Source organism: Suncus etruscus, chromosome 1, assembly GCF_024139225.1.
Source record: "Suncus etruscus isolate mSunEtr1 chromosome 1, mSunEtr1.pri.cur, whole genome shotgun sequence".
NCBI lineage: Eukaryota > Metazoa > Chordata > Mammalia > Eulipotyphla > Soricidae > Suncus > Suncus etruscus.
The window spans coordinates 132381189-132406529 of NC_064848.1; the positions used below are offsets into that span (position 1 = coordinate 132381189).

The following is a 25341-nucleotide window of genomic DNA, read 5'->3' on the forward strand; positions in this document are numbered from 1 at the left end:
AGGAAAGAAAAGGGAAAATTCATCAATATAAACCAAGACCTATTAGTTCATGCCGTGTTTTAGAGGTAAGATGTGATAATTTCACTAACTATGTAAGGTAAAATTTCTCGGGTTTATTATGAAAAATTTTCATCATATTACACAATGCAATATTTCTATATTTGTCCTTTAAAGAACTACATTCTGAAAACAAAGCAAACCAAAACAACGATTCTTGAAATGCTGGTAGAATATTGCTAAAGTTCATAGAAAACAAAAAACTGGACTTTATAGGTCAGTCTTCAGATACCCACTGAAGCATAGGACAGAACAAAAACTTTTCATCAAAAATAAGAGTTTTCTACTTAAATAAGAACAATCTTTAATAATGTTTACCAAGAGCTATTTAAGTTCCCCAGGAACTGCTAATATCTGGCTTTTACTGAAGCTACCAATAAACTTCAATACTATTCTTATTCAAGCAAATTCAACATGCTTGATCTGTGAAAGAGTTCCAATTTGACCTTGCAGTGAGATATACTCTACTCAACAGCAATGTCTTCCAGGGGAGCTGCTGAGCAGCTGATTTAATTTCCTGCAGAACAGAGTGTGACATTCTTCTTCTTCTTCTTCTTTTTTTTTTTTTTTTTTGGTTTTTGGGTCACACACAGCAGCGCTCAGGAATCCCTCCTGGCAGGCTTGGGGGACCATATGAGATGCTGGGTTTCAAACCGCTGTCCTTCTGCATGCAAGGCAAACTCACTACCTCTATGCTATCTCTCCGGCCCCAACATTCTGTTGCTTATATTTATTTAATAGTGAACTCTCAGGGCAGTAGTATGCAGAAACCTTCAACCTATGAAACTCTTGCTTACAAGTTACAGCTTTTTAAATTCATTTTAATTTTAATCTAACAACAAATGAAACCGCAATTTTTTTGCTATTTGGGTCAAATTAATTTTATTATGCTTCATGATGAATTGCCACCAGTGCAACATCCTATTCACTATACATTTCAAAAAAATTTCACATACTAAACAAAATTTCAGTTGATAAATGAAAATGAATGATTGAAAGTCTTTATGAATCTCATACATACAATATGTGGCTAGCTGAAATTGTCTATCACGTAGCATTTAAAGATATAAAAAGCCTCATGCTAGTTTGTTAAAAGCGAAGGCTATCAGACAATCATTTAGCTGTAGCATACATGGGAGGCTTTCAGACAATGTACAATTACAGTGCTGCCCATGGAGCAAGGTGGTGGTGTGGGCCAAAACATGCAACCTTTACATTTAAAATGGATTTTCATCTTCATGCCTGGACTCAACTCCATAGCTGCTTGTAAACCAATAGTAATTATTAGACTTCGTGCAGCAACAATAAAGTTTTTTTGTTTCCCTTTAAGGCTTATTTCTTTAAGAAAATAAAGTCAATTACCTTTGGCAAATTTTATTATCCAACTTATGTGTTTAAAACTTTTATTTCTCATGGAAAAAAATGGATATTCCTTTTTATAGCAGTTTCTGTTATATCGTACCAAAGTTAGCAAAAAACCCTGAATTCCTTAGCCAACAATTAATAGCTCTTAAATTGACATTACCTCAAAGAGATACTTAGAATATTTTTATAATGTCTAGAAAATGAAAAAATGTTTAACATTACATGAAATTACAATGTTCTATTTTACCAAACTGCACAAATTTCTAATTTTACTGATAACTAGTTGTCCAGCCTCATCCATACCCAACTCACTGAGCTCAAAAGTCTCAATAAAAATGGTACTAAGAAGAAAATTTCCAGCAGCAAAGGGCACTTTTAAGAAACAAAGTCTAAATTCTTTCCCATGTATTTAAATTACTCTCCCACAGAAGGTAACATCTTTGAATAACTTAACCATTTTACTGCACCAGTTACTGCTTCCTGCAAAAAACCTTTTAAATTATTTCTTATGATAGCTACATGCATGATCACTACGGATTATAATAAATGGTTAAAATTCAAGTTACATCTTGCAGGTCCAGCCTGTCAAGATCATGCCAATACTAGATTTTGGTTGGTAAAATTCTAGAGCTTAATTTTAAGTTGGATATGGTAACTACAATAATGAAATACGCTTTATAACTACATTCTGCATATGACTCAATGTAAGAAAAAAGTATTTAAATCAGATAATCTTTTTCTACCCCAAATTTAAAGTAGGCAGATTTAATAATTAGCGCTATAAATATGACCACCTTTAAGGAGATTAGTATATTGTAGAGAGGCAAGGAAACCCTAATTTTAACTTTTTTTATATTATCCATAACAAATGTGCAGATTGTAAAGTTTCATTGTTTTTCATCTGTAATTCAGTTATGAATTTATAATTTTTTGACACAGGATCACAAATGTTTACAATTTTTTTTACCTTTCATCTACATTGACAAGAACTTGAGAAATTATCAAAAATTAAAAAGTAAAGCATAATAAGCTTAGAACCCAACTAGATCAACTTTTATTTGTATATCTGAATACCTCAATTCATACAAACTGAAAATTCCATATCACTGTTATTTTGTGAATTTAATTAGAATTTAACTAAATATTGAAGTAACTATAATGTATAGCCCTCCTTCAGTTAATGCACATAAATAAAACAGTTTCTGTAAATGCTCCTCCCAACCAACAACTTAAATGACTTTTCTTTTTCATTATACCACCAAAGTGGCTTTTTTAAATATTTCCAAAAAGCATCTGTCACATTTGCTATACAGCATAAAAGTAATGCAGAAAAACCACAGGTATTTTAAGGGCTCCTTATGCTTTCAGCCTCCGAATAACACTGCTGTAGTAACAGGCAACGTTGCTATAGGAGATGTGATACTGGTTTTCCAGACTAGCATTTCTGTGTACAATATGTGTAGCATATTGTTAAAATTGGAGAAACCGCATCAGTGTAGTGATGTCTCAAGAACTGTGCAATGTGTCAGCTTCAACATTCATTTAGCACTGTGTTCAAAATGAAGGGGCTAGGTAAACTAAAGTTTCTATCACTTAAAAAAGAATGTAGCCCTATACTAGATTTTAATAAGAAAATTTAGGTACAGAAAAGTAGGATATGAAAATAGTGTTTTCCTTCTGGCATTGTAACTAAATTACATTAAGGTTTTTGTCTGACTCACATAAAATACTTCAACTCCCATGTTGATGGAATGAAAAATATTCACAAAGTAAGTGAGCATTCTGGTGTAAACTTGCACACAGTAAGTAACAGGGAGTAGCTTTGAGAGGATTATGACAAACCTTTACAGATTAAATGAGGTATTGCACAGATTAATAAAAAAAAAAGCAAAAAAGGCAAAAAAATATACAGCAAATTGGTAGAACATTTACATGATAATTACAGAATCCATAGACAGAAAGTAGTGTTTAGTATTTCACCTTAAAAATATATATATGTATATATAATATAAAGATCAGTCTTCCCATTCATCATCATCCTCAAAATCTTCCTCCTCATCTTCATCCTCATCTTCATCTAGAACAAAATCATTAAGAAAAAAACTCACGTAAATAAAATTGTTATTTCTAAGGTAATTTTTCTAATAAACTTAAGAAATAAAAAATCATTTGATTCTTTTTTTGAGGGAGACTGGGTCTTAAAGGAATCTAGTTACTAAGGTCATTTTACATAAATCTAATAAAATACATTTAGAAAGTATGTAACTACTTCCCATCTGTGTTACCATATGTGTAAATTTACATTTATATTGGTGTTCTTGAAATTTAGAGTTTCACAGAATAAATCAGGCACTGTTGTAATCTTAACCTTTATTTTCAAACTCCACATTTTGTTGCTTTATCTCCTTAACTAATTCAATTCTCCCCTAACACTGCAGTCTGCCTTCACATAATTAAACACCATTTTCAGGTGTTAAAATTAATAGTGATTCTTAACCTATTCACTCTCCCAACTACATCAAATCCATCCTGTTTCTTTTCAGCACTGTCTTGCTACTCCTAACCCTCAACATCTCCTTGGATTACCATGACTTAAATGACTTTATGGTGCTATTTAAGTTCTAAGTTTAAAAAATGTTATGAAAATCTTCCAGAGGCTGTCCATCATTATTTCATTTGTTGGGGGGTTGTTTTGTTTTTGTGCTTGTTTTGTTTTGTGCTTATTTGGGACACGCCTGGGGGTGTCCAGGACTTACTACTGTCTCTGCTCTCAGGGCTCACTGCTGGCAGAGCTATGGGGTGCTGAGGGATTGAGAACCTGGGTTGGCTGAGTGCAAGACGAGCACCCTACCTGCTATCTCTCTGTCCCTGCTACTTGAAAATAGCATTAGCTTACTTTACAACATTCCCACTCACTAAAACTTTGGTCATGTCTTCTTTCAGATTACTGTATCCAGTAGTATGGGCCTATCTATTCCTCAGACATAAAAAGCTTATTCTTGCTTTTGGATTCCTTTAGTAGTTAAATCAATTTGGTAGCTTTCGCATTATTTAGGATCACTCAAAAGCCACTTCCACAGAGGCCTTTCCTGATCATTCTATGTAAAATATGTACTACAAAACTCACAAAATCTATGAAGAGCAAATATGAAGCTAGACATCAGCCTAATAAATGTACTAACAGGTTGCCTGAGAACAATAAGATTCCACCTCACACCAGTGACAATGGCACTCATCAAAAAATAGCAGAAACAATGAGTACAAGTATGGATGTGGGAAGAGGGGGGAAAACTCTTAATTCACTGTTATTGATGAGTACGCCCTCTCGTTCAGAGTATGGAAAGCAGTATAGAGATTTCTCAAAGATTTAGGAACTGAGCTCTCATATCAATCAGTAATTCCACTACCTGGCATCCATTCTTTTTTTTTTTTTTTTTTGATTTTCGGGCCATGCCCCTGGCTTGGGGGGACCATATGGGACACCAGGGGATTGAACCGTGGTCCTTCCTTGGCTAGTGCTTGCAAGGAGCCACCTCGCCAACCCCCCTGGCATCTATTCTAAGAGACCCAAAATGATATTTCAAAAAGTTATTTGCATGTCCTTGGTTCATATAAGTGCTATTCACAGTAGCCAAGATTTGAAAACAAACCAAGTGGCTAAGGTTAAATGTGAAGATAAGGAAACTAAGATAGCTATACACAATGGAATACTACTCAGTTCTAAGAAAAGGTGAAATCATGCAATCTGTGGCTATGTGGATAAAACTAAGACGGTATCATGCAGGTGAAGGAAGTGAGGGAGAGAAAGAGTACCATATATACTATATATGGTACTGAACTTGGCTTATACTCGGGTCATACAGGCTGGAAGGGGGCATGGGGGTGCTTCAGCTCAGTCTACAAGTCTTGGCTGAGCTGAAGAGGTAGGCGGCTAAACTGAACTGGATGTCACTGAACTATTTAACCACAATAGTCTGCACTTTGTATGAGTCCGACACCAATGATGATGATATCTGCAAACTCAGTGATGATGACAATGTCTATGCTGATACCATCACATCAGATACAGCTGAAGCTCTATTTGATGAGGAAAGGAATCCAGTTTTGAAGGATTTTAACCTTTGTGATTTAGCTTGATTACCTATTAAGCTATGGTTTTTCTGCACTTTATTTAAAGTTTTAAAGTTATTGTTGCTAGTTTACAGTTTTTCTTTAGCAATAAATATTGAAAAACATTTAACCTACTGATTCCTCAATTATTGTAATTGTTTGGGGTACGGTATGTATTTTTATTTTTGAAGTTTACCAGTGGCTGCTGCATTTTCCACCTCAATTTATACTCGAGTCACTAAATTTTCCCAGTTTTTAGGGTAAAATTATGGGGAGGAAGTTAACTTTTACTGGAGTATATACTGTAATAGGAAATGGTTATCTTTCATATTAGGATATAATGAAACACAGTAAGAAATGATCAACAGTAATAAGATCCTGAGAGTTGATATTTAGAACTAAGTCTGCCAAGGGCCTGGGTAGGAAGGTGGGAGAGAAGAGGACTCAAGACTTTGGGGGAGGAGTGATGGCACTCTGGCAGAGGTGTGGTACTCAATCTTTGAATGACAGGAACATTATTAATGGTATTGTATCAAATGTCAATATTAAAATGGAAGAATATTAAAATAGGTTGTTTGAAAATTACTTCTTAAAGGTTTTTGAGGTGTGATGGTAGTATAATTTGGAAATTAACCAAAGCCAGAGGCACAATGACATCTCTTGGCCTCAAAGGGGTTTTACCTTTAGAAAAGGAATAAAAAAGAATTTGTACTAATTAAAGTATTTTAGTTCCTCTAATTTATTTTTGTTTGTTTGTTTTTAGGCCAGACCTAGGGGTGCTGAGGGGTTATTTATTGCTCAGATATCAGAAATCATTCTGGCAGGCTCAGGGGACTATATGGAATGCTGGGGGATCGAACCTGGGTCAGCTGAATGCAAGGCAAATCTACCGGCTATGCTATCACTCCAGCCAACAAGTTCCTCTAATTTCTTATAGAATTTATTTGGAAAGTAGTTCAATTAATTTCAAATTAAAATCTGCTTTTCTAAAAAGACCATTTGCTATGAAAACTTTCATTTAATGACCAGCTTTCGAGAATTCACCTGTAGGAATAGCATTAGCATACTCAGCTATGCTGGCAATTACAGAATGACAAAGATAGAAGAGATTTCTTAGCATCTATGATGAGGGAAAAACAACTAAAAAGTGTCTTATCACATACGAATTTTTAAAATATGCCCTAAAATTCACACCAAATTATTCAGTAGGAGGGAGGAAGCTAAAAAAAAAAAATTAAATTCTACCATTCAAAATCAGAGATATAAATGCAACTATACCTGAAGAATGAATGGCTTTGCTCCTTTTCTGCATCACTTCCATTAATGCACCTACAATTCCTGAAGTGGGTGCTGGTGTCGGTGGTGCAGACTCTTGGCCATCAGACACCTAGGGGAAAAAAAGCAAAATTTAGAAAAAAATCATTAGCAAATTTTCGTGAATAAGTCTTACTTCTTAACTTAAAACAAAAAGAAAAACTCTCCCACCCCAGGCAAACAAAACCAAACCCTGAAGAAAATAAAGTGCCAACTTAAACAAATAATATTTGTTTGAATATTCTTTTTTTTTTTTTTTTTTGGTTTTTGGGCCACACCCGGTGACGCTCAGGGGTTACTCCTGGCTATGCGCTCAGAAGTCGCTCCTGGCTTGGGGGACCATATGGGACGCCGGGGGATCGAACCGCGGTCCGTCCTAGGCTAGCGCAAGTAAGGCAGGCACCTTACCTCCAGCGCCACCGCCCGGCCCCTGTTTGAATATTCTTGTTGAATATTCTTCTGCTTATTTAACATTCTTCTTTTTTTTTTTTTTTTGTTTTTTCGCCCACAACAGTGACGTTCAAGGCTTACTCCTGGCTATGTGCTCAGAAATTGCTCCTGGCTTGGGGGACAATATGGGACATGGGAATTGAACTGAGGTCCATTCTCGGCTAGCGCGTGCAAGGCAGGTGCCTGACTACTTGCACCACCACTCTGACTCCTGCTTACTTAACATTATTACATCACTAAAAAAATGTGGGTTTTGGTGACAAGTAAAAATTAATAAAATTTAAATTTCCCTGCCTACAGATAAAGTTTTATAAAATATACTACTCATTTATTTATATATTATCTGTAGTCCTGCAGATTTGTGATACAATATAAGTACTGAATAACGTATTTGCCGGCGCATAAGATGACCATTCAACCCATGAAAAACTTCCTAAAAGTCTTAAAAGTAAGTTACTTCTTAAAAGTAAGAGGGGTGCAGATCACTTGTCCCTGAAGCTGGAACAAGTTTCAGCATGCCGTATACCAGCATATAATATGACTCCCGACTTTTAGGAAGTTTTTCATGGGTTGAAGGGTCGTCTTATACGCCGGCAAATACGGTAGTTATGACCAAGATATGAACAAGTCTAAAATATTTACTACTTGGTTTCTTATACAGAAAACAGTCTTGGGGCTGAAGCGATAGCACAGTGAAAAGGTGTTTGCCTTGCATGCAGTCAACAAAGAACGGATGGTGGTTTGAATTCTGGCATCCCATATGGTCCCCGGAGCCTGCCAGGAATAATTTCTGTGCAGAGCCAGGAGTAACCCCTGAGTACTGCCAGGTGTGACCCAAAAACCAAAGACCAAAAAAAAAGTCTAGCAGGTTTTTCTTTAGAGAACTAAATGATGACCACAACCAATTCAGAAAAAAAAAATTATCATCATTAACAAAATTCCTATTAGACTATTTCAATTTTCTGAGATACATTTTTTCCTATTAATCTGAATTTTACATAGTAGCTTTAGAATAAAGTTTTTAAAATATACAAAAAAAATTTACCAGTTTAAATTTATCAAGGTGCCTGCAATTCAAGTATGGCTATTTTCAATTTTCTGTAAATAAATAGTTTCTTCAAAATACCTCTAATTTAAAGGTAAAGTGTGGAATAATAAAGAACAAACCTTACTCCTAGCTTTGCGCTCAGGGATTATTCCTGAAGAGGTCGTGGAATGAACCTAGTCAGCTGCATACAAGGCAAGCACCTTACCCAATAGACTACATCTCTGGACCACCATGGTGATATTTCGGAAATAAATATGGGTTACATGGGTAGGGATGTAAAGCTGTACATTTTATGGCATGCAAAACCGTCAAACTTTCAAAGGATTAAAATATAAATACCAAAGAGAAAAAGTAAAACAAATAAAATCCCTTAAAGACATTGAAATGTCATCTTACAAATTCCACCAGGAGAATCTGAAATGTGTATTACTTACAGATTTCAGCTGTATACCCTGTCGTATCTGGTCTAAAAGTGCATCCCTTCCAGAGCAGGATACTGGTCGACTGTTCTGTTCCACTTTTTTGAGCTGAGCACCCTCTCTAATTTGATCTAAAAGAGCTGCTTTGTTTCCTGTAGGAGTTGGAATGTGATGTTCATCATCAGGAGGAGGCGGTGGTCCCGGGGGAGGTGGCGGCGGAGGCGGAGGGGGTGGTGCCACTACTCCTGGCATCGTCACAAGTGGAGGAGGTGGTGGAGGCCCCGAAGGTGCGGAGGAGGGAAGGGCTGGAGGTGGAGGGTACATTCTATTTGGTGGAGGAGGTGGAATTACTACACCAGGCCTCAATGGAGGTGGCGGTGGAGGTGCAACTATGGGAGCTCTTGAAGGTGGAGGAGGAGGAGCACCTCTTCCTCTAGCAGGAGGAGGAGGAGGACCTGAGCTATGTGGAGGAGGGGGGGGAGGTATCCCTCCCCTCGATGGTGGTGGAGGAGGTGGTGCTGAAAAACACAAAGGGGAAAAAAAGTATGTTCTTTTTTTTTTTTTTTAATTTAAACACCTTGATTACATACATGATTGTGTTTGGGTTTCAGTCATGCAAAGAACACCACCCATCACCAGTGTATGTTCTTTTCCTTACAAACATACTGAAACCTAAAAGGCCTCATCCTTTATAAAGATAGCTGAGCAAGCATGCTATCTTCCAGTATTATGTGAAAATACTCAGTATAAAAATCATCTTCTTGTTACTTATTACCTAAAACAACATAATTTTTAAGGAATCAAACAAGACCACTTTCAAATGAAAGAAATACTTCCCCATAGCATTAAATATTCTGTTCCCTTCCCATTCCCTGCAAATCATTTTTACTTTGTGGTCACACCCGGCAATGCTCAGGGTTAATTCCTGGTGGGCTTGGGGATTCCTATGGGATGCCAGTAATTGAACCTAGGTCCATTCCATGAAAAGCAAGCACCCTATCCACAGTACTCTCTCCAGCACCACACCTTAGAATTCACATGACCTATTCTAATTAATTTGAGCTTAATAACATACAGCACTGCATATGCTCCCCTGCCTATTGCCAGAGAACATATCTGAGCACAGAATCAAAGAGCCCCTGCCTGTGTACTGCTGGATATTTTCCAAACCCCAAACCCTCAACATAAAATGTGAACCTCTGTTGCCTAATTATATTTTATAATACCTTTACAATATTTATTATATAACAATAAAATTTTATTATGACTTTATGATGTGCTATTTAACGTGCTATTATCATACTGCACAGGCAATATACTATAATATCACATAGCATTATATGCATTGTGTAATTTGTTTTTTAAATCAACAATTGTGGCATGAATATTAAAAAAGAATGGCTAGTCAGCTGAAATATTCACTACTGTTTTCTAAAATATGGACTATTAAAAAATCAACAGAATTTCAACACATTATAAAAGTTATCAATTAAATACTAATATCTCTTTTGATAGTATTATATTTTTGTTCTTAAGTAACCTGTAAAAGCTAATAGGGAAACAACTTTTTTTGTTTGTTTGTTTTTGGGCCACACCTGGTGACGCTCAGGGGTTACTCCTGGCTATGCTCTCAGAAGTCACTCCTGGCTTGGGGGACCATATGGGATGCCGGGGGATCAAATTGAGGTCCGTCCTAGGCTAGCAGCGCAGGCAAGGCAGGCACCTTACCTCTAGCGCCACCGCCCGGCCCCAGGGAAACAACTTTAAAGTTCAAATTTATCACATTTCTGAAAGCATTTTTACTAATAACACATGTGCTGATATACTGAAAATGATGAAGGGCTCTTTTTTTTTTTGTTTTTTGTTTGTTTGTTTGTTTGTTTTGCCTTTTTGGTATTTTAGTGATGCTCAAGGATTACTCTTGGCTCTGTGCTCAGAATTACTACTACTGGCAGTGCTCAACAGACCTATGGGATGTCAGAAATCAAAAGCAGATGATTCATGTGCAAGGCAAGCACCCTACCCATTGTACTACCTCGTCAGCTTCTCTTTAAAGACAAAATGACACTATTTTTAGGAGTACAGAAATATGTATTTACTGACAAAAATGATTATATTTATGGATGCTTCTTTAAAGAGCTACCTTATTTCCAAATAACAATGGGTTAAGAAACTAAAGCATAGTAGCACTATACCACTGAAGAAAAACAAAATCCTCTTGGAACAATCATGAAAAACATGCTATAAATATATCAAATATACTGATAACTATGATGAAATATGCAGAAAGGTAAATATACAAAGTTATCTTCTCCTCCTAGTATATACAATTTAAAACCCAAGAAATGATATATAGCTACAAACAGGAACATTTCTTTTTAATATAGGCCAGCAGAAATATAATGGAATTCTTCTATTTCCACTCAAAGCATAATGCAGGTTTGGATGAAAAAGGCTGATGCCAGTTTTCACCATATTAAAAGCAAGGAGACTCAAACTTGCTAAAATATGCCTATTTTTTCTATTATGTATTAAAATAAAAGGGGGAAACCAAGAGACCAGTATATTTTTAAAAATCTGAAAGACAGTACTGAGTTAGACATTCTTGAATATAACAAATTGCATAATAAACATTTTATCATTTAATCTGCAGCTACGTGAATGGACCTGGAGTGAAGCTTGTCAAAAGGAGAGATATATATAAAGATTGATCTCTGTTTTGTGGTATATAAAGTAACATTAAGGAAACAAATGTTCAAAATCAAGAAAAGCTGACAAGTGAATTTTTAGTAGGAAGTATATTACTACAGGAATGATAGGGGACAAAATGAAACATGATGGAGAGAAGTTGGCGCATTGTTGGAAGGTTTGGTGCTGGTACCTTTTTGCACAAAACCCTACTAATAAATAGTAAATCATGGTGCCTAAACTAAAATAAACAAACCCACTTCATTTTAATCAGTTTAAGGGTTATATTTCAAATTACACATTTTTTATATCAGTAGTTTATTGAATGGATCCTAGATCCATAATCTTCAGCATACAAAATAGTTTATTTTTCTAGAAATTAAAGTGCATTGAACCTGGAATAAGAGCTATTGGAATCACTTGGGGTTCAGTCAATAGGTATTGTTATTAAATTTTGTATTAAGATACAAACTCATTGTTCAGGGAATGGGAGAACAGTAATTTAGAGTGAATAAGTTATCAGCTAAATCTCATGCTGTCCAAATATCTTCATGCAGGTCAAACCATAGTACAGTGGATAAGGCACTTGTTTCCCCATGTGCCCAATCTCAGTGTGACCTCTGGCACTATACATGGCTCCCAGAGTCTCACCAGGAAACAGAGTCAGGACTATGCTCTGAGCAACCACCCCGATGTGGACAGAAAACAAAAAACAAAATAACTGACTTCATGCTGTCAGATTGCTACCTGTTAAGTCCCTCTACAGTACTTTCCTCCAATGGTAACTGCCATATTTTCAGTCTAAAACTTAGTTTTTGCAAACTCTGTTCTTTGTAGTTTATATTTATATCTACACAGAAAGAAAATCATGCAAAAGACATGCATATTCCAAGGTAAAAATGTGAAGGAATTAAAAAGAGTGAAAAAGATAAGCACATAGGTTTTAACATGCAAAGATTCTGCTAAACACACACCCAAAAGCCATAATAAGAAAGTCTCATAATCCATATTTTTAAATCTCTGAAGTTACTACATAGCTACTGAATTGATGCCAAGTCAAAAGTTATAACTAAAAGTAGTACATTACAGAAAAAAAAAAAAAAAACAACAACCACTTGGTGGAAGTGTTATCTTTTTTATAACCACAAAACAAATTATCTAAATTACAGCTAAACTATGAGTTCTGACTCAAATATAAATAGTTTCTATGCTTTAGAATCATTATACCCAAAGCACTGATTTGAATATAGGACAAAACCACATCACTCTGGTTAGAGTTGGAGGCAGGGTAAGTAAGCTCTAGTTTCTTTGAAAATAAATATCATCACAACATGCACTGTTTAGGGCACTGGGCCAAGTTACAGCCCACATACATACCACTCCATTGTGGTGGACCTACAGAACAGATTATTATGAGATAGTGAATTTAAAACTATTATAAAATAGTGGAAATCAAAAGCCTAAAAATTTTTTATAAACCTAATTTTATGACTTTCATAATAAGTTCAAAAGCCTTGATTCACATGTTTTATAATACATATTTTTAAAACTTCATAATCTGCTTCCTTTATATCATACATATTAATCTACAAAACATTTCTTTAATTAAAAGATTGTTTTCTATCCTTTCTTTAAGTGTTACTTCAATAAAATCATTCTTCATTATCTTAAAAGGGTCTGTATTGTGAGTTTAGGTTCTTATATATGAGAATATAATTGACTCCCTGGAGTTGCTCAGGAACCTCCATAGGCCACCCTGGCTGTACTTAAGACTCTCTGGGGACTACACCTACAGGTGCTAAGGATGGGAAAGAGGATGTGTAGAGCCCAAGTTTGAATTCTGGTTCCAAAGCATTTTGCCATTGTGGCTCTGACTGTGGAATTTTTGCTTGTTCTCCAGTGTGAATTTAATGTTCATGCCTCCTGTTTCAACAGAAGAAAGACACCAGCATGCTTTGATCAAGTTAGTAAAATCAACTCTAGGAAACAAATAATCAAGGCTGCAGACAGCTCGCACATACTTTATTTGAGAGGACTGTCTGATAATAGACACCTTGTAGTTCTCTGGGAATTCCAAGAACAAATCCAGAGCACTTTTTTTTTGGGGGGGGGGGTCATACCCGGTAGCGCTCAGGGGTTACTCCTGGCTCTATGCTCAGAAATCGCTCCTGGCAGGCTCAGGGGACCATATGGGATGCCGGGATTCGAAACAACATCCTTCTGGATGCAAGGCAAATGCCTTACCTCCATGCTATCTTGCCAGCCCCCAAGTCCAGAGTTTAATATTCCCCTAGCTTCATTCCCCCTCAATTCAGGCAAAGAAAAGTATGGATGGTGTAATAAATGCCAAGGGTAACTTATAAATTTATTGAGTGCTCAGGCAAATCTTGAAAATCATTTAATAGTACTGCATGAAGATGGGTAATAACAGCAGAGAAAAAGAGTCAAAGAACAGGCTAGGGTTGGCAAGGTCTCCCATGATTCAGAAATTAACCTTTAAGTTAACTGTGAGCTTAAAACAAAACAAAACAAAACAATGGGGCTGGAGCAGTGCCACAAGTGGTAGGGCGTTTGCCTCGCAAGTGCTCACCCTAGGATGGACCTCCGTTCAATCCCCCAGTGTCCCATGTGGTCCCCCAAGCCAGGAGCAATTTCTGAGGTCAAAGCCAGGAGTAACCCCTGAGCTTCACCGGATGTGGCCCCAAAACAAAACAAAGAAATAATAAAACAAAACAAAATCCAGTACTATGCCCCAGATGTGTCAAAAGTTCTACAGAAGTTATAAATGCTTTTTGTATTAAAAAAAATGAGAAAAATAAGTATCATAATTTTAGTGGAATTAGCATGTGTTTCCACAATATAAAGTATGATAGAGTATCTGTTTCCATGCTATTCTGTACGATTTCTCAAGGCAGAAACCAACTCTCTTTATACCTGAATATACTGAATATAGGAGTGATGGCATAATGTTTATTAAATAAAAAGTAAATGAGTAAAAGATTAAGTAAATATCTACAATAAGATATAGGTAATTCAAAACATTTAATTTTAAAAGGCAGTTAAAAGCTCTCCAGAATAAATTACTGATTAATTGTGAGTCTCTGTTCTGCTCCATTGTTGATTCTGAATATGCAACTACAAAGAAAAACAATGTCAAATAAAGTAGCTAAGAAATGATCATATTAGAAAATTAATTTCCATTTATATTCTATGATAATAAAGTCAACCATAATTAACTTTAAATAAATGATCGGAACACATACAAATATTTTTTATGAAGCTAACATCACCTTGATACCAAAACCAGAGAGAGCTGCTGCCAAAAAAGAAAAATAACAGACCAATATCTTTGATGAACAAAGATGCAAAGATCCTCAACAAAATTCTGGCAAATAGGATTCAATGCATCATCAAGAAGGTCATTCAGCATGAGCAAGTAGGTTTCATCCCAGGAATGCAGAATGGGTTAATATCCGTAAATCAATCAACATAATACACCATATCAACAAAAATAAAAATAAAATCATGATCATATCAAAAGATGATGAAAAGTATTTGATAAGGTCCAACACTCATTCTTGATTAAAAATTCTCATCAAGATGGGAATGAAAGGAACTTTTCTCAATATAGTCAAGACCATCTACCTCAAGCCAATGGCAAATATTATCCTCAATGAAGACAAAATTAAAAAGCCTTTCCTCTAAAATCTGGTATAAATTAAGGCTGCCCTCTCATTACTCCTATAAACAGAGTACTAGAAGTACTTGCTATAGCGATTAGGCATGAAAAAGTTATCAAGGACATCTAGAGAGGAAAATAAGAAGTCAGGCTCTCACAGTTTACAGATGATATGATGCTATATTTAGAAAACCCTAAAGACTCAGCCAAAAAGCTTCTAGAAACTATAGATTCATATAGTAAAGTGGCAGGCTACAAAATTAACAAGCAAAAATCAATGGCCTTCTTATACACTAATAATGATAGAGAAGAAATGGACACTGTACAGATTTAATGCAATCACTCTAAAGATATCCATGACATTCATCAAAGAAGTGGATCAAATACTCCTGAAATTCATTTGGAACAGCAACCCCCCACAATTAGCTAAAGCAGTCCTTGGGAAAAGGAATATGGGAGGCATTACTTTCCCTAAATTTAAATTGTATTACAAGGCAATAGTTATTAAAACAGCATGGTATTGGAATAGAGATCCTCAGATCAGTGGAATAGATTTGAGTATTTATAGGATGTTCCCCAGGCAAAAAATTAACTAATCTTTGATAAAGGAGCAAGAAATCCAAAATGGAACAAGGAAAGCCTCTTCAACAAGTGGTTTTGGCACAACTGGTTAGCCACTTGCAAAAAAAGTGAACTCAGATCCCCATCTAACACCACGCACAAAGGTCAAATCCAAATGGATTAAAGACACTGATATCAGGCCTGCAACCATAAAGTATATAGAACAACACGTAGGTAAAATACACCATGACAATGAGGCTAAAGGCATTTTCAAGGAGGAAACAGCACTCTCCAAACAAGTGGAAGAAGAGATAAACAGATGGGACTATATTAAGCTAAGAAGCTTCTGTAACTCAAAGGAAGTAGTGCCTAGGATACAAAAGCCACCCACAGAATGAGAGAAACTATTCACCCAATATCCATCAGATAAGGGGCCAATATCCAAAATATACAAGTTACTGACAGAACTTAACAAGACAAAAACAGATAAATTCATCAAAAAATAGAAAAAACGAACACACACTTCCTCAAAGAAAAAATACAAATGGCCAAAAGACACATGAAAAATTGTTCCACATCACTAATCATCAGAGAGATGAAAATTAAAATCAACAATGAGGTACTATCTCACACCACAGAGACTGACACACATCACAAAAAACAAGAACTATCAGTACTGGTGGGGATGTGGAGGGAAAGGGACTCTAATTCATTGCAGGTGGAAATGCTGTCTAGTCCAGCCTTTATGGAAAACAATATGGAGATTCTTCACAAAACTGGAAATTGAGCTCCCATATGATCCAGCTATTCCACTCTCAGGGATATGCCCTAGGAACATAAAAATACAATTCAAAAATCCCTTCCTCACACCTATATTCATTGCAGCACTATTTACAATAGCCAGACCCTGGAAAAAAACCACCAAGATGCCCTTCAACAGATGAATGGCTAAAGAAACTATGGTATATTTATATATATGTATATATATACACACTAGAATATTATGCAGCCGTCAGGAGAGATGAAGTCATAAAATTTTCCTATATATGGATGTACATGGAATTTATTAGTCTGAGTGAAATAAGTCAGAGGGACAGAGATAGACACAGAATAGTCCCACTCATCTATAGATTTAAAAAAAAAAAAATTGGGCCTGGAGAGATAGCACAGCGGTGTTTGCCTTGCAAGCAGCCAATCCAGGACCAAAGGTGGTTGGTTCGAATCCCGGTGTCCCATATGATCCCCCATGCCTGCCAGGAGCTATTTCTGAGCAGACAGCCAGGAGTAACCCCTGAGCACCGCCGGGTGTGGCCCAAAAACCAAAAACCAAAAAAAAAAAAAAAAATTAATGTTATTGTTGTAATAATCCTCCGAGACAACAGAGATGAGGGCTGAAAGGACCATCTCACAATATGATGCCTTCCATAAAGAGTAGTGGTGCAGTTAGGGAAATAACTACACTAAGAACTATCATGACAATCTAAGATTCACTAAGTAAATATTAGACAACTATAATTTTTACCTCTAAGATAAAATAGCCAGGAAATTTTCTATTTTCATTAAGACTTCTTTTTGTACCCCAAACTCAGGACTTCTATTTTGAAATCCATCTTTTCATGTTTTACCAAAGTAACATAAAACATAGTATACTAGATTAATTCAGTTATCTATAAAAATTGAATATCCTTAAAGAAGGTTCACATGAGCATAATGTGTGCAGTTTCCTTCCATGATAAAAACTAGAAGGAGAAAGTAAATTAAAAAGGTTTAAACAGAAAGTTACCTTGTCTTCGGAGTTCATTTTTAACAGCTTCAACACCTCCAGTTTTTTCAATGAAGTCATATATAGCTTTTGAGGTTTCTCTGTCTTTAAGTTGTGCCTCTGATATTCCACACATATCAAAAAGTTTTTTCAATTCTGGATCCAGATTATTCACCTACAACAGATAAAATACATTCTACTATAAAGCCAGCCCTAGTTTTTAAAAAGCACATAAATTTATTTCCTTTTTAACATAAAATAATTTTGAGTTTATAAACATCATAACCTTTCTATACAAAACTAAAACAACAAAAAACAGAACTGAAATTTTATCTCATATACCTTTTGTTCCCCAACTTTAAAAAAGAGAGCATTGTCTTATTTAGATTTTAAAGCATTATCGTTTAGATTTTAAGAGCATTATCTCATTTAGATTGGGGGGGGGGGTGTTCACATAGAATCATGCTCAGGATCAATTTTTCAGTACTCGTGGGCCATATAGAGTGGAGGGAATCAAATCTAAATGAACTCAGTTGCATGCAAGGCAAGCAAGCACATTAACCCCTGTATTTTCTTTGACTCCCTTACTTAAACTTTTAATAACAAATTAATGATTTAGGCATCTCTGAGGCATTTCTATTTTATCATGTCTAAATAAAATTCAGAACTAAATAATAATTAAAACCAATAAAATGACAATAGATACGACATCCTACAGTGACCAAGAATACAAAAAGGCATACTTTGTGGAACACTGCTATAGTAACAAAAATTAGCCATGAAATGGGGCCAGATCAGTAATACAGTGGGCTGAGCCTTGCATGCAGCTGACACAAGTTCAATCCCTGTCATCAAGTCCACCAGGAATGATTTCTGAGTGCAGAGCCAAGAATAAACTTTGAGCACCACTGGGTGTGACCCCAAAACAAAACAATACAAACAAAAAGTAAGCGAGGAATTGATACCAACCACAAGTAGTTATTTCTCTGAAAATAATTTTCCCAAATTCTGATTCAATCTGTTAAATGCTTAATGTGAAATTAAAGAATACAGACATCTTATCAATACTTATTTTGGCACCATACACTGCCAGGAGCAAATCCTGAGCATCCCCAAGCATAACCTCAAAACCAAACCAAGCCAAATCATACGTGCACGCGCACGTGACATACACACACACACACACACACACACTTACACACACACACACACTTTTACCAATTTGCTCAGTGTTAAAAATAAAACTGGCATAAAAAGTCAGAATGCAAAGAATGAAAATATTTAGATTCTGACTACAGTATTTTCCAATTATTTGTCTTGTATTTCACTTCAGCAGAAAAGATTTTTCTTCTAAATATTTCAAATGCAAGGTTTTATTTATACTGTTTATAAAGAAAAGGCATAAAAATATTTTGTCCTTAGTAAAAACAGTCAATTTAAATAAATTACAGTTTCAAGACTCAGTGGTCAATGTATATAGATATAAATATATTGAAATGAACATTAACATTCCCAAGAATAAATTACAAAAATAAGTTAGCCCGAAATAGTCCATATAATTAATAGAACAATGTTTATGGGATGAAAAGGCACTTACATCAAAGCCAGTGTTCGGATCCCAACCAACATGTCCAATGTGTCTAAGGCAGAAGATCAAGACAAAAGAAAACAAAAAGAAGCATTACAGTGGGTAGGGAAGGACTTAAGTCATATCCAACAGTGTTCAACGATTACTCTTGGTACTGTGCTCAAGGATCACTCTTGGTGTTCCTTGGGGAACCATATGAAGGGCTGAGATTAACCTAAAGAGCCAGCTGCACACAACACAAGCACGTTAACCTCTGTACTATTATTTCTCTGGGACAGAAAAAATATATATATGAAATTCAATCTGTCCATTGAATTTCTAGCCTGAACACAAAAGCACAGTCTGAAAAACACTTATACAAATAGAAGAACAAGATTTTTTAGCCCTCATTCCGTGACTCATATATTTTTAGATGATCTACCTAAGCATCCATATTTCCTTAAAAACTGTATAACATAAGTATTAAATACACGACGATAATTTGCTAGGGAAATGTCCCAAAGGACTGGATCATTTATTTTTGAATGTAGAAGTGTGGTGGAGCCAGGGCACTGCCTGGTTACCCCAAGCATCTTGCAAACACTGAACCCAGTGCAGACCTTAGCATTGCTGGATGTTGTGCAAAAAACAAAACATGGGAAAAGGAGTTTAATAATAAACTAATGAATCAATACATGTAATAAGTTTACAATGTGTTAAGTGTTAAGATTTGATGTATGAAAATGTTTTCAGAATACAGTGTTCCTTGCCAAAATCCTATGTTAAAATAGAATCTCTAATGTAGTCCTCAGAGGCTATAGAACACTGAGAGATGAGTAGATCATAAGGGTAGATCCTTCATAAAAAGAATCAGAATCAAAATAAGCTCAACTATAGTACAGAGAGCAGACTGGTGGATTCCAGAGTCGATTCCATAATTGGAGAAAATAGGTGAAGGGGTTCTACAGCTACAAATGTCTAGTTATTAAGTAAACAGTTATGAGGGTGCAATGTATATTAGTGATTATAGTTAATAATTCTGTATGCATATTTCAAAGTTGTTAAAACTAAATCTTAATGTATTTATCACATAAAACAAGACAAAAAAATGTGACTTTCTCTGATGACAAATGGTAGGACTCAGGGGCACATGCCGTGCTGGGACTCAAAGTCAAGGCAACAGACCATCCAGGTGCTCTTATACTTGAGCTGTCTCCATGATTCATCTTTTTAAATTAAAAGATAAAATAAGAATAATCATTTAAAAAAAAAAGAATCAGACTCCAGAGAATTCCTTACTCTCCTCAAAACGTGAGAACATTGAGAAAATGACAATCTAGGAATAAAAACGGAAACTTCTCTGCAGATATAAATATCTCTCATGCTGTATCTTTGACTTGTCCTATCACCTTCAGAAAAAAAAACAACTTTCCTTCTAAGACAAGTTTAAGATATTCTGTAACAGCAGATCAAGGCAATCAGGACAAGGTCTCTAGGTAATTGACAAAGTCAATTTCTAGATAGAGTCTCTAGAGAAAATAAGAAATAATTTCCCTTTCCTTTTTGATTTTGGGATTGAATCCAGGGCTTCATATATAAATAGTCTGCATTCTACCCTGGATTATATCCCTGAGAAATAATTATTTTGTATTCAATTTAATGAACAGCTTAATCTCATTTTTGTTTTTGCTGGGAGTTAAAAAAAACAACAAAGATTCTCAGGAATATGCTAAAAACAAAACAAAAACAACAATCAAAAAGAAAAAACTCATCTGGAAAAGAAAGAGTATAACAGGGGAAACACTTGCCTTAAATGCAGCCAATTCAAATTCAATCCAGGTACCCCATATGCTCACTTAAGCACCACTAAAAGTAAACCCAGGCATAAAAAAGGATATCAAAAAACAAAGTCTGCTGTCTTCCCATTTGTTAATTTTTGGTTCTAAAAGTAGGTCTATAATTCACTCTGAATTAACTACTGTGAATGACGTGAGGTATGGTTTTAGTTGTATTTTTATCCTAACACCAATTGTTGTCCAGTCCTATCTACCTTGCACCTTTGTCATACATATGTTAACTTCCCATAAAACTAAGGGTTTATTTCAGGACTCTCACTTCTGTTCAAGATCTGACTATCTTCAGTGCCATGCAGTTTTGATTACTTTAGCAATAGCAAATTAAAAGGCTTTTGCATAGTAAAAGAAAATCAAGTTAAAATAAAAGCACCGTACTGGAGAAATTATTTCCATACAAGACACCAGATAATGGTCAACATAAAGATTAACAACAAAAAATTCCAACAACCCCACCCAAAACTGAGGAAAAGAGATGAAGACTTCCCTAACAAAAATACTCAGGTGGCAAGCAGGTATCTGAAACAAAGTTCACCATTATTTATTATAAAGGAAATGAAAATCAAAACATTTTACACCAGTGAGAATGGCATTTATTAAAAAGACTAGAAATAACCAATGGTGGTGGGGATATGATGAAATGAATCTTTATTCACTTCTGGTAGCAATGTTATCTGGTTCAATCTCATTGGAAATATAGAAACTTCTCAAAAAAGTAAATTAATCACTTATGTGATTTCACTAGATTTTATCTTCAAAACATAAAAATATTAATATGAAATAATATATGCATAACTCTTTACTGTGGTGCCTGCGTATTATAGGCAGTGTATAGAATCATCTGCAATGTTCAATAACATATGAATGAAATAACAGTGGTATATACATACAATAAAATTTGATGCAGTTTTAAGATGAAATCATTTAATTTGTCACTAGGTGGATGGAACTAGAGAGTGTCATGCTCAGAGGAAAGGCCTAGATACAGAACAATTTCTTTCATGTGCAAAATATAAAGGTATCAACAGATGGCCAAAGGATATAGAACTGGAGTTGGTGTGTACAAAAATGAATTTACCTGGGAAAGGGGAGGAGAGGCACTTGGGAAAATGGTGGAAGAAAATGGGCATTCTGGTGATGTTGGAACAATGTAGTCACACAACTATTACTGTGTGACTATAGTATTATAAATTGCTATTCCTCAATACAGAGACCACCCCCCCCCCCACAACAAATCTGTAGCAAAAAAAATATCTCACTGGAAATTGCTTGGTGTTCCAATATCTGCCTTAGTCAACCTCTTCTTTTTAGCTTTTCCTTTTTTCTTTTCTTTGGTATGAGAGATATTATTGACTTGTGAACCATAAAATCTATTTGTGGTGATTTCTGGATTTTTTATGTCAACTGTTGCCATGGGAAGATTAGGACCTGAAAATGAAAGTGAGGTAATAAAGAGAAAAATTACTATTCAAAATTTATAATAATTTTCCTGAAATGGCTATCTTATCATTGTAAATTACCAAAAACTTTAATTGGGAGAATACTTCTTTATAAAGCACTGTCTATATTTCAAAAATGTAATTTCTAAATATAGTAGCATAGATACATTTCAATGCAGAGCTTAATCATTAAATCTCATAGAGTAAGAAATTTTCATAAGAATTTAAATGGATAAGAATAAGAGCCCTTGGGGCTGGAGCGATAGCACAGGGGTAGGGCATTTGCCTTGCACACAGAAAGACGGTGGTTTGAATCCCAGCATCCCATATGTTCCCCCGAGCCTGCCAGGGGTGATTTCTGAGCATAGAGCCAGGAGTAGCCCCTGTGTGCTGTCAGCTGTGACCCCCTCCCAAAAAAAGAGTAAGAGCCCTTACATTTTGGTTATATAGCCTCAAAAAGTGAATACAACCTACCCTACAACCTACTATTAATCAGACAGACTAGAAAATTAGTTACCACTGCCTCTGTTCTTTGGGGAACATGAAGTTGTTTTTTGTTTGACCACACCCAATGATGCTCAGGGGTTACTCCTGGCTATTGACTTAGAAATCACTCCTGGCTTGGGACGATGGGGATCAAACCGCTGTCTGTCCTAGGTTAGTGCAGGCAAGGCCGCCTGCGCCACCGCTCTGCCCTGGGAACATGGACTTCCATGTTCTTCCATCATTCCTGATAAGTGGGTGCATGATGTGTAACTGTGCTAAAAACAAGGAGATTTTATATAAAGGGCTGCCTTCTTTCTGGCATTTACATCCTTCAGTTGAGCCAAGTGAATGCCTATATGACTGGTCCACAACAAACTCTGGGTACTCAGTTCCTAATGATTTGCTCCTTAGAAAACATTGCACAAGTACTCTCACAATTCCTTACAAGAGAAAATTAAGCACATCTCTGTCACTCCTATGAAAAGACTCTTGGAAACTTTCATGTGGTTTCTCCCACACTTACTTATATGATACTTTCCCTTTGTTACTTTTGTTTCAGATTTTTTTATCATAACAAATCCTTGCCATTGGGGCCTGAGAGATAGCACAGCTGTAAGGCGTTTGCTTGTATGTAGATAGGATGGTGGTTTGAATCCTGGCGGTGGTTTGAATCCTGGCGTCTCATATGGGACTCAAGCCTACCGGGGGTGATTTCTGAGCATAGAGCCAGGAGTAGCCTCTGAGTGCTGCTGGGTGTGACTCAAAAACAAAACACACACACACACACACACACACACACACAAACCAACAACAAATCCTTGCCATTAGCACTAGTCGATGCAAGATTCTGAGTCATACGCATAGAAAGGCAAATAGAAAGCTCCCCAAAATTAAGCTAGTGTATATAAAATGATTTCTAAATGTCAATATGACAATTCCTCAATTGTGCAAAAAATAAAAAATGATTTGTTAAAGCTATCTAAAAGAAAACATCTTCGTAATACAAATAAATTATATACAAGCCATTTCTCTTCTATTATCAAAGATAAAATAGTTAAAATTTATGAAGTAGTTGGCTTATTGAACATATAATTTGGAATGCTTATAGTCAATGCTTCATAAATTTAGCACATAAAAAACCCACCAAAGTAGGGGCCGGAGTGATAGCACAACAGTAGGGCGTTTGCCTTGCATGCTACAGACACCTGACAGAGGTGGGTTCGATCCCCAGCATCCTATATGGTCACCGGAGCCTGCCAGGAGCGATTTCTGAGCAGAGAGCCAGGAGTAACCCCTGAGAATCACTGAATGTAGCCCCAAAACAAACATACAACAACAAAAAAATCAAAATAAACTTAAAAAGTTAGTCTATGTCTAAAAGCCCTAACTTCACATAAAATTCCAAAGTAAGTTGCTCACACTGACAAAAATAACCTTCCTTAGATAAACTGAAACATAAAAAGAGATCAAGTTATTTGGGCAACATGGAATGCTTACTGACTTGGATCTGGAGCCTGGGGAAGAGCTCAGGGTTGAGCATAGACCCTGAATTAAATCTCTATTATCACATGTCTAATCCTATACCACTCACCCCCTCCCACCTCTCCAATATAGCCTCAGTAGCCCAGAGCACTGTTGGACCCAATTATTGAACTGTCTTGTCCAACTGATTGTGTATCTCTAGGAATGGCCTTTAAGATCCCAGAGCATTGCTTTGAGAGTACCACTATTCCTCTAACATATACACACCAAAAAAAGACTTAATATTTTTAAATTTGTTTGGCAAACAAATTTTAGCACTTACTAAATTAAAAAAATAAAAACAGAGCAATTACTGAGAATTAGGAGACTGTAAGTATTAGATGAAATAGGTCTTCCTCATAGACTTCTAGACTCTTCGATTTCTCTTGTAATGCTTCTTACCTTCACTTTTTTTTTTTTTTTGGCTTTTGGGTCACACCCGGCTGTGCTCAGGGGTTACTCCTAGCTGTCTGCTCAGAAATAGCTCCTGGTAGGCACGGGGGACCTTATGGGACACCAGGATTCGAACTAACCACCTTTGGTCCTGGATTGGCTGCTTGCAAGGCAAACGCCGCTGTGCTATGTCTCCAGGCCCACCTTCACTTTTTTTGGTCTTTCCTTTCCTAATTTATCTTTATCAATTAGCATTAGCAATAACATCTACACTAAGCTGCAAATCACTCTATACTTATACTTATATAGTCTTATAATTAAAAATTTAAGAATTAACTTAAGATAGGACTAGGAGTTAAATTAAGCACTCCCTAAACATACATGATTCCTAAAATAACTATAAAGGAGCAAACAGTCACCATTAAAACAAAATTAACATCTATATAAAGTTTTCAAAAAATGTTATGCTGCTAGAACTAATATAAAAGTAATGTATTATACTCTGGGTGCTCTAAATCACAAAAGAATTGTTAAGTTTACCAGTTTAAATGATCTAAGCAAGTAAATTCTTTTCTAGAAAAAAATTAAAATCAGTTATAACTTATATAAGCTATGAGTTATAAGATAAA

At 35.8% G+C, this 25341-nt stretch overlaps 1 protein-coding gene across 1 annotated transcript in view; it reads right to left on the reverse strand.

The window, feature by feature from the left end:
• Positions 1–911: 911 nt before the first annotated feature.
• The window catches only part of WASL (WASP like actin nucleation promoting factor), a 68632-nt gene continuing 44202 nt past the window's right edge, over positions 912–25341 (reverse strand). The window contains exons 6-11 of the mRNA XM_049771066.1: positions 22133–22301; positions 19051–19093; positions 17475–17628; positions 8779–9281; positions 6811–6919; positions 912–3499 (exon numbers count right to left, since the gene is read on the reverse strand). Of these exons, the coding sequence (XP_049627023.1) occupies positions 3438–3499; positions 6811–6919; positions 8779–9281; positions 17475–17628; positions 19051–19093; positions 22133–22301 (1040 nt within the window). The 3' untranslated portion in view covers positions 912–3437. The remainder of the gene's footprint in view (positions 3500–6810; positions 6920–8778; positions 9282–17474; positions 17629–19050; positions 19094–22132; positions 22302–25341) is intronic.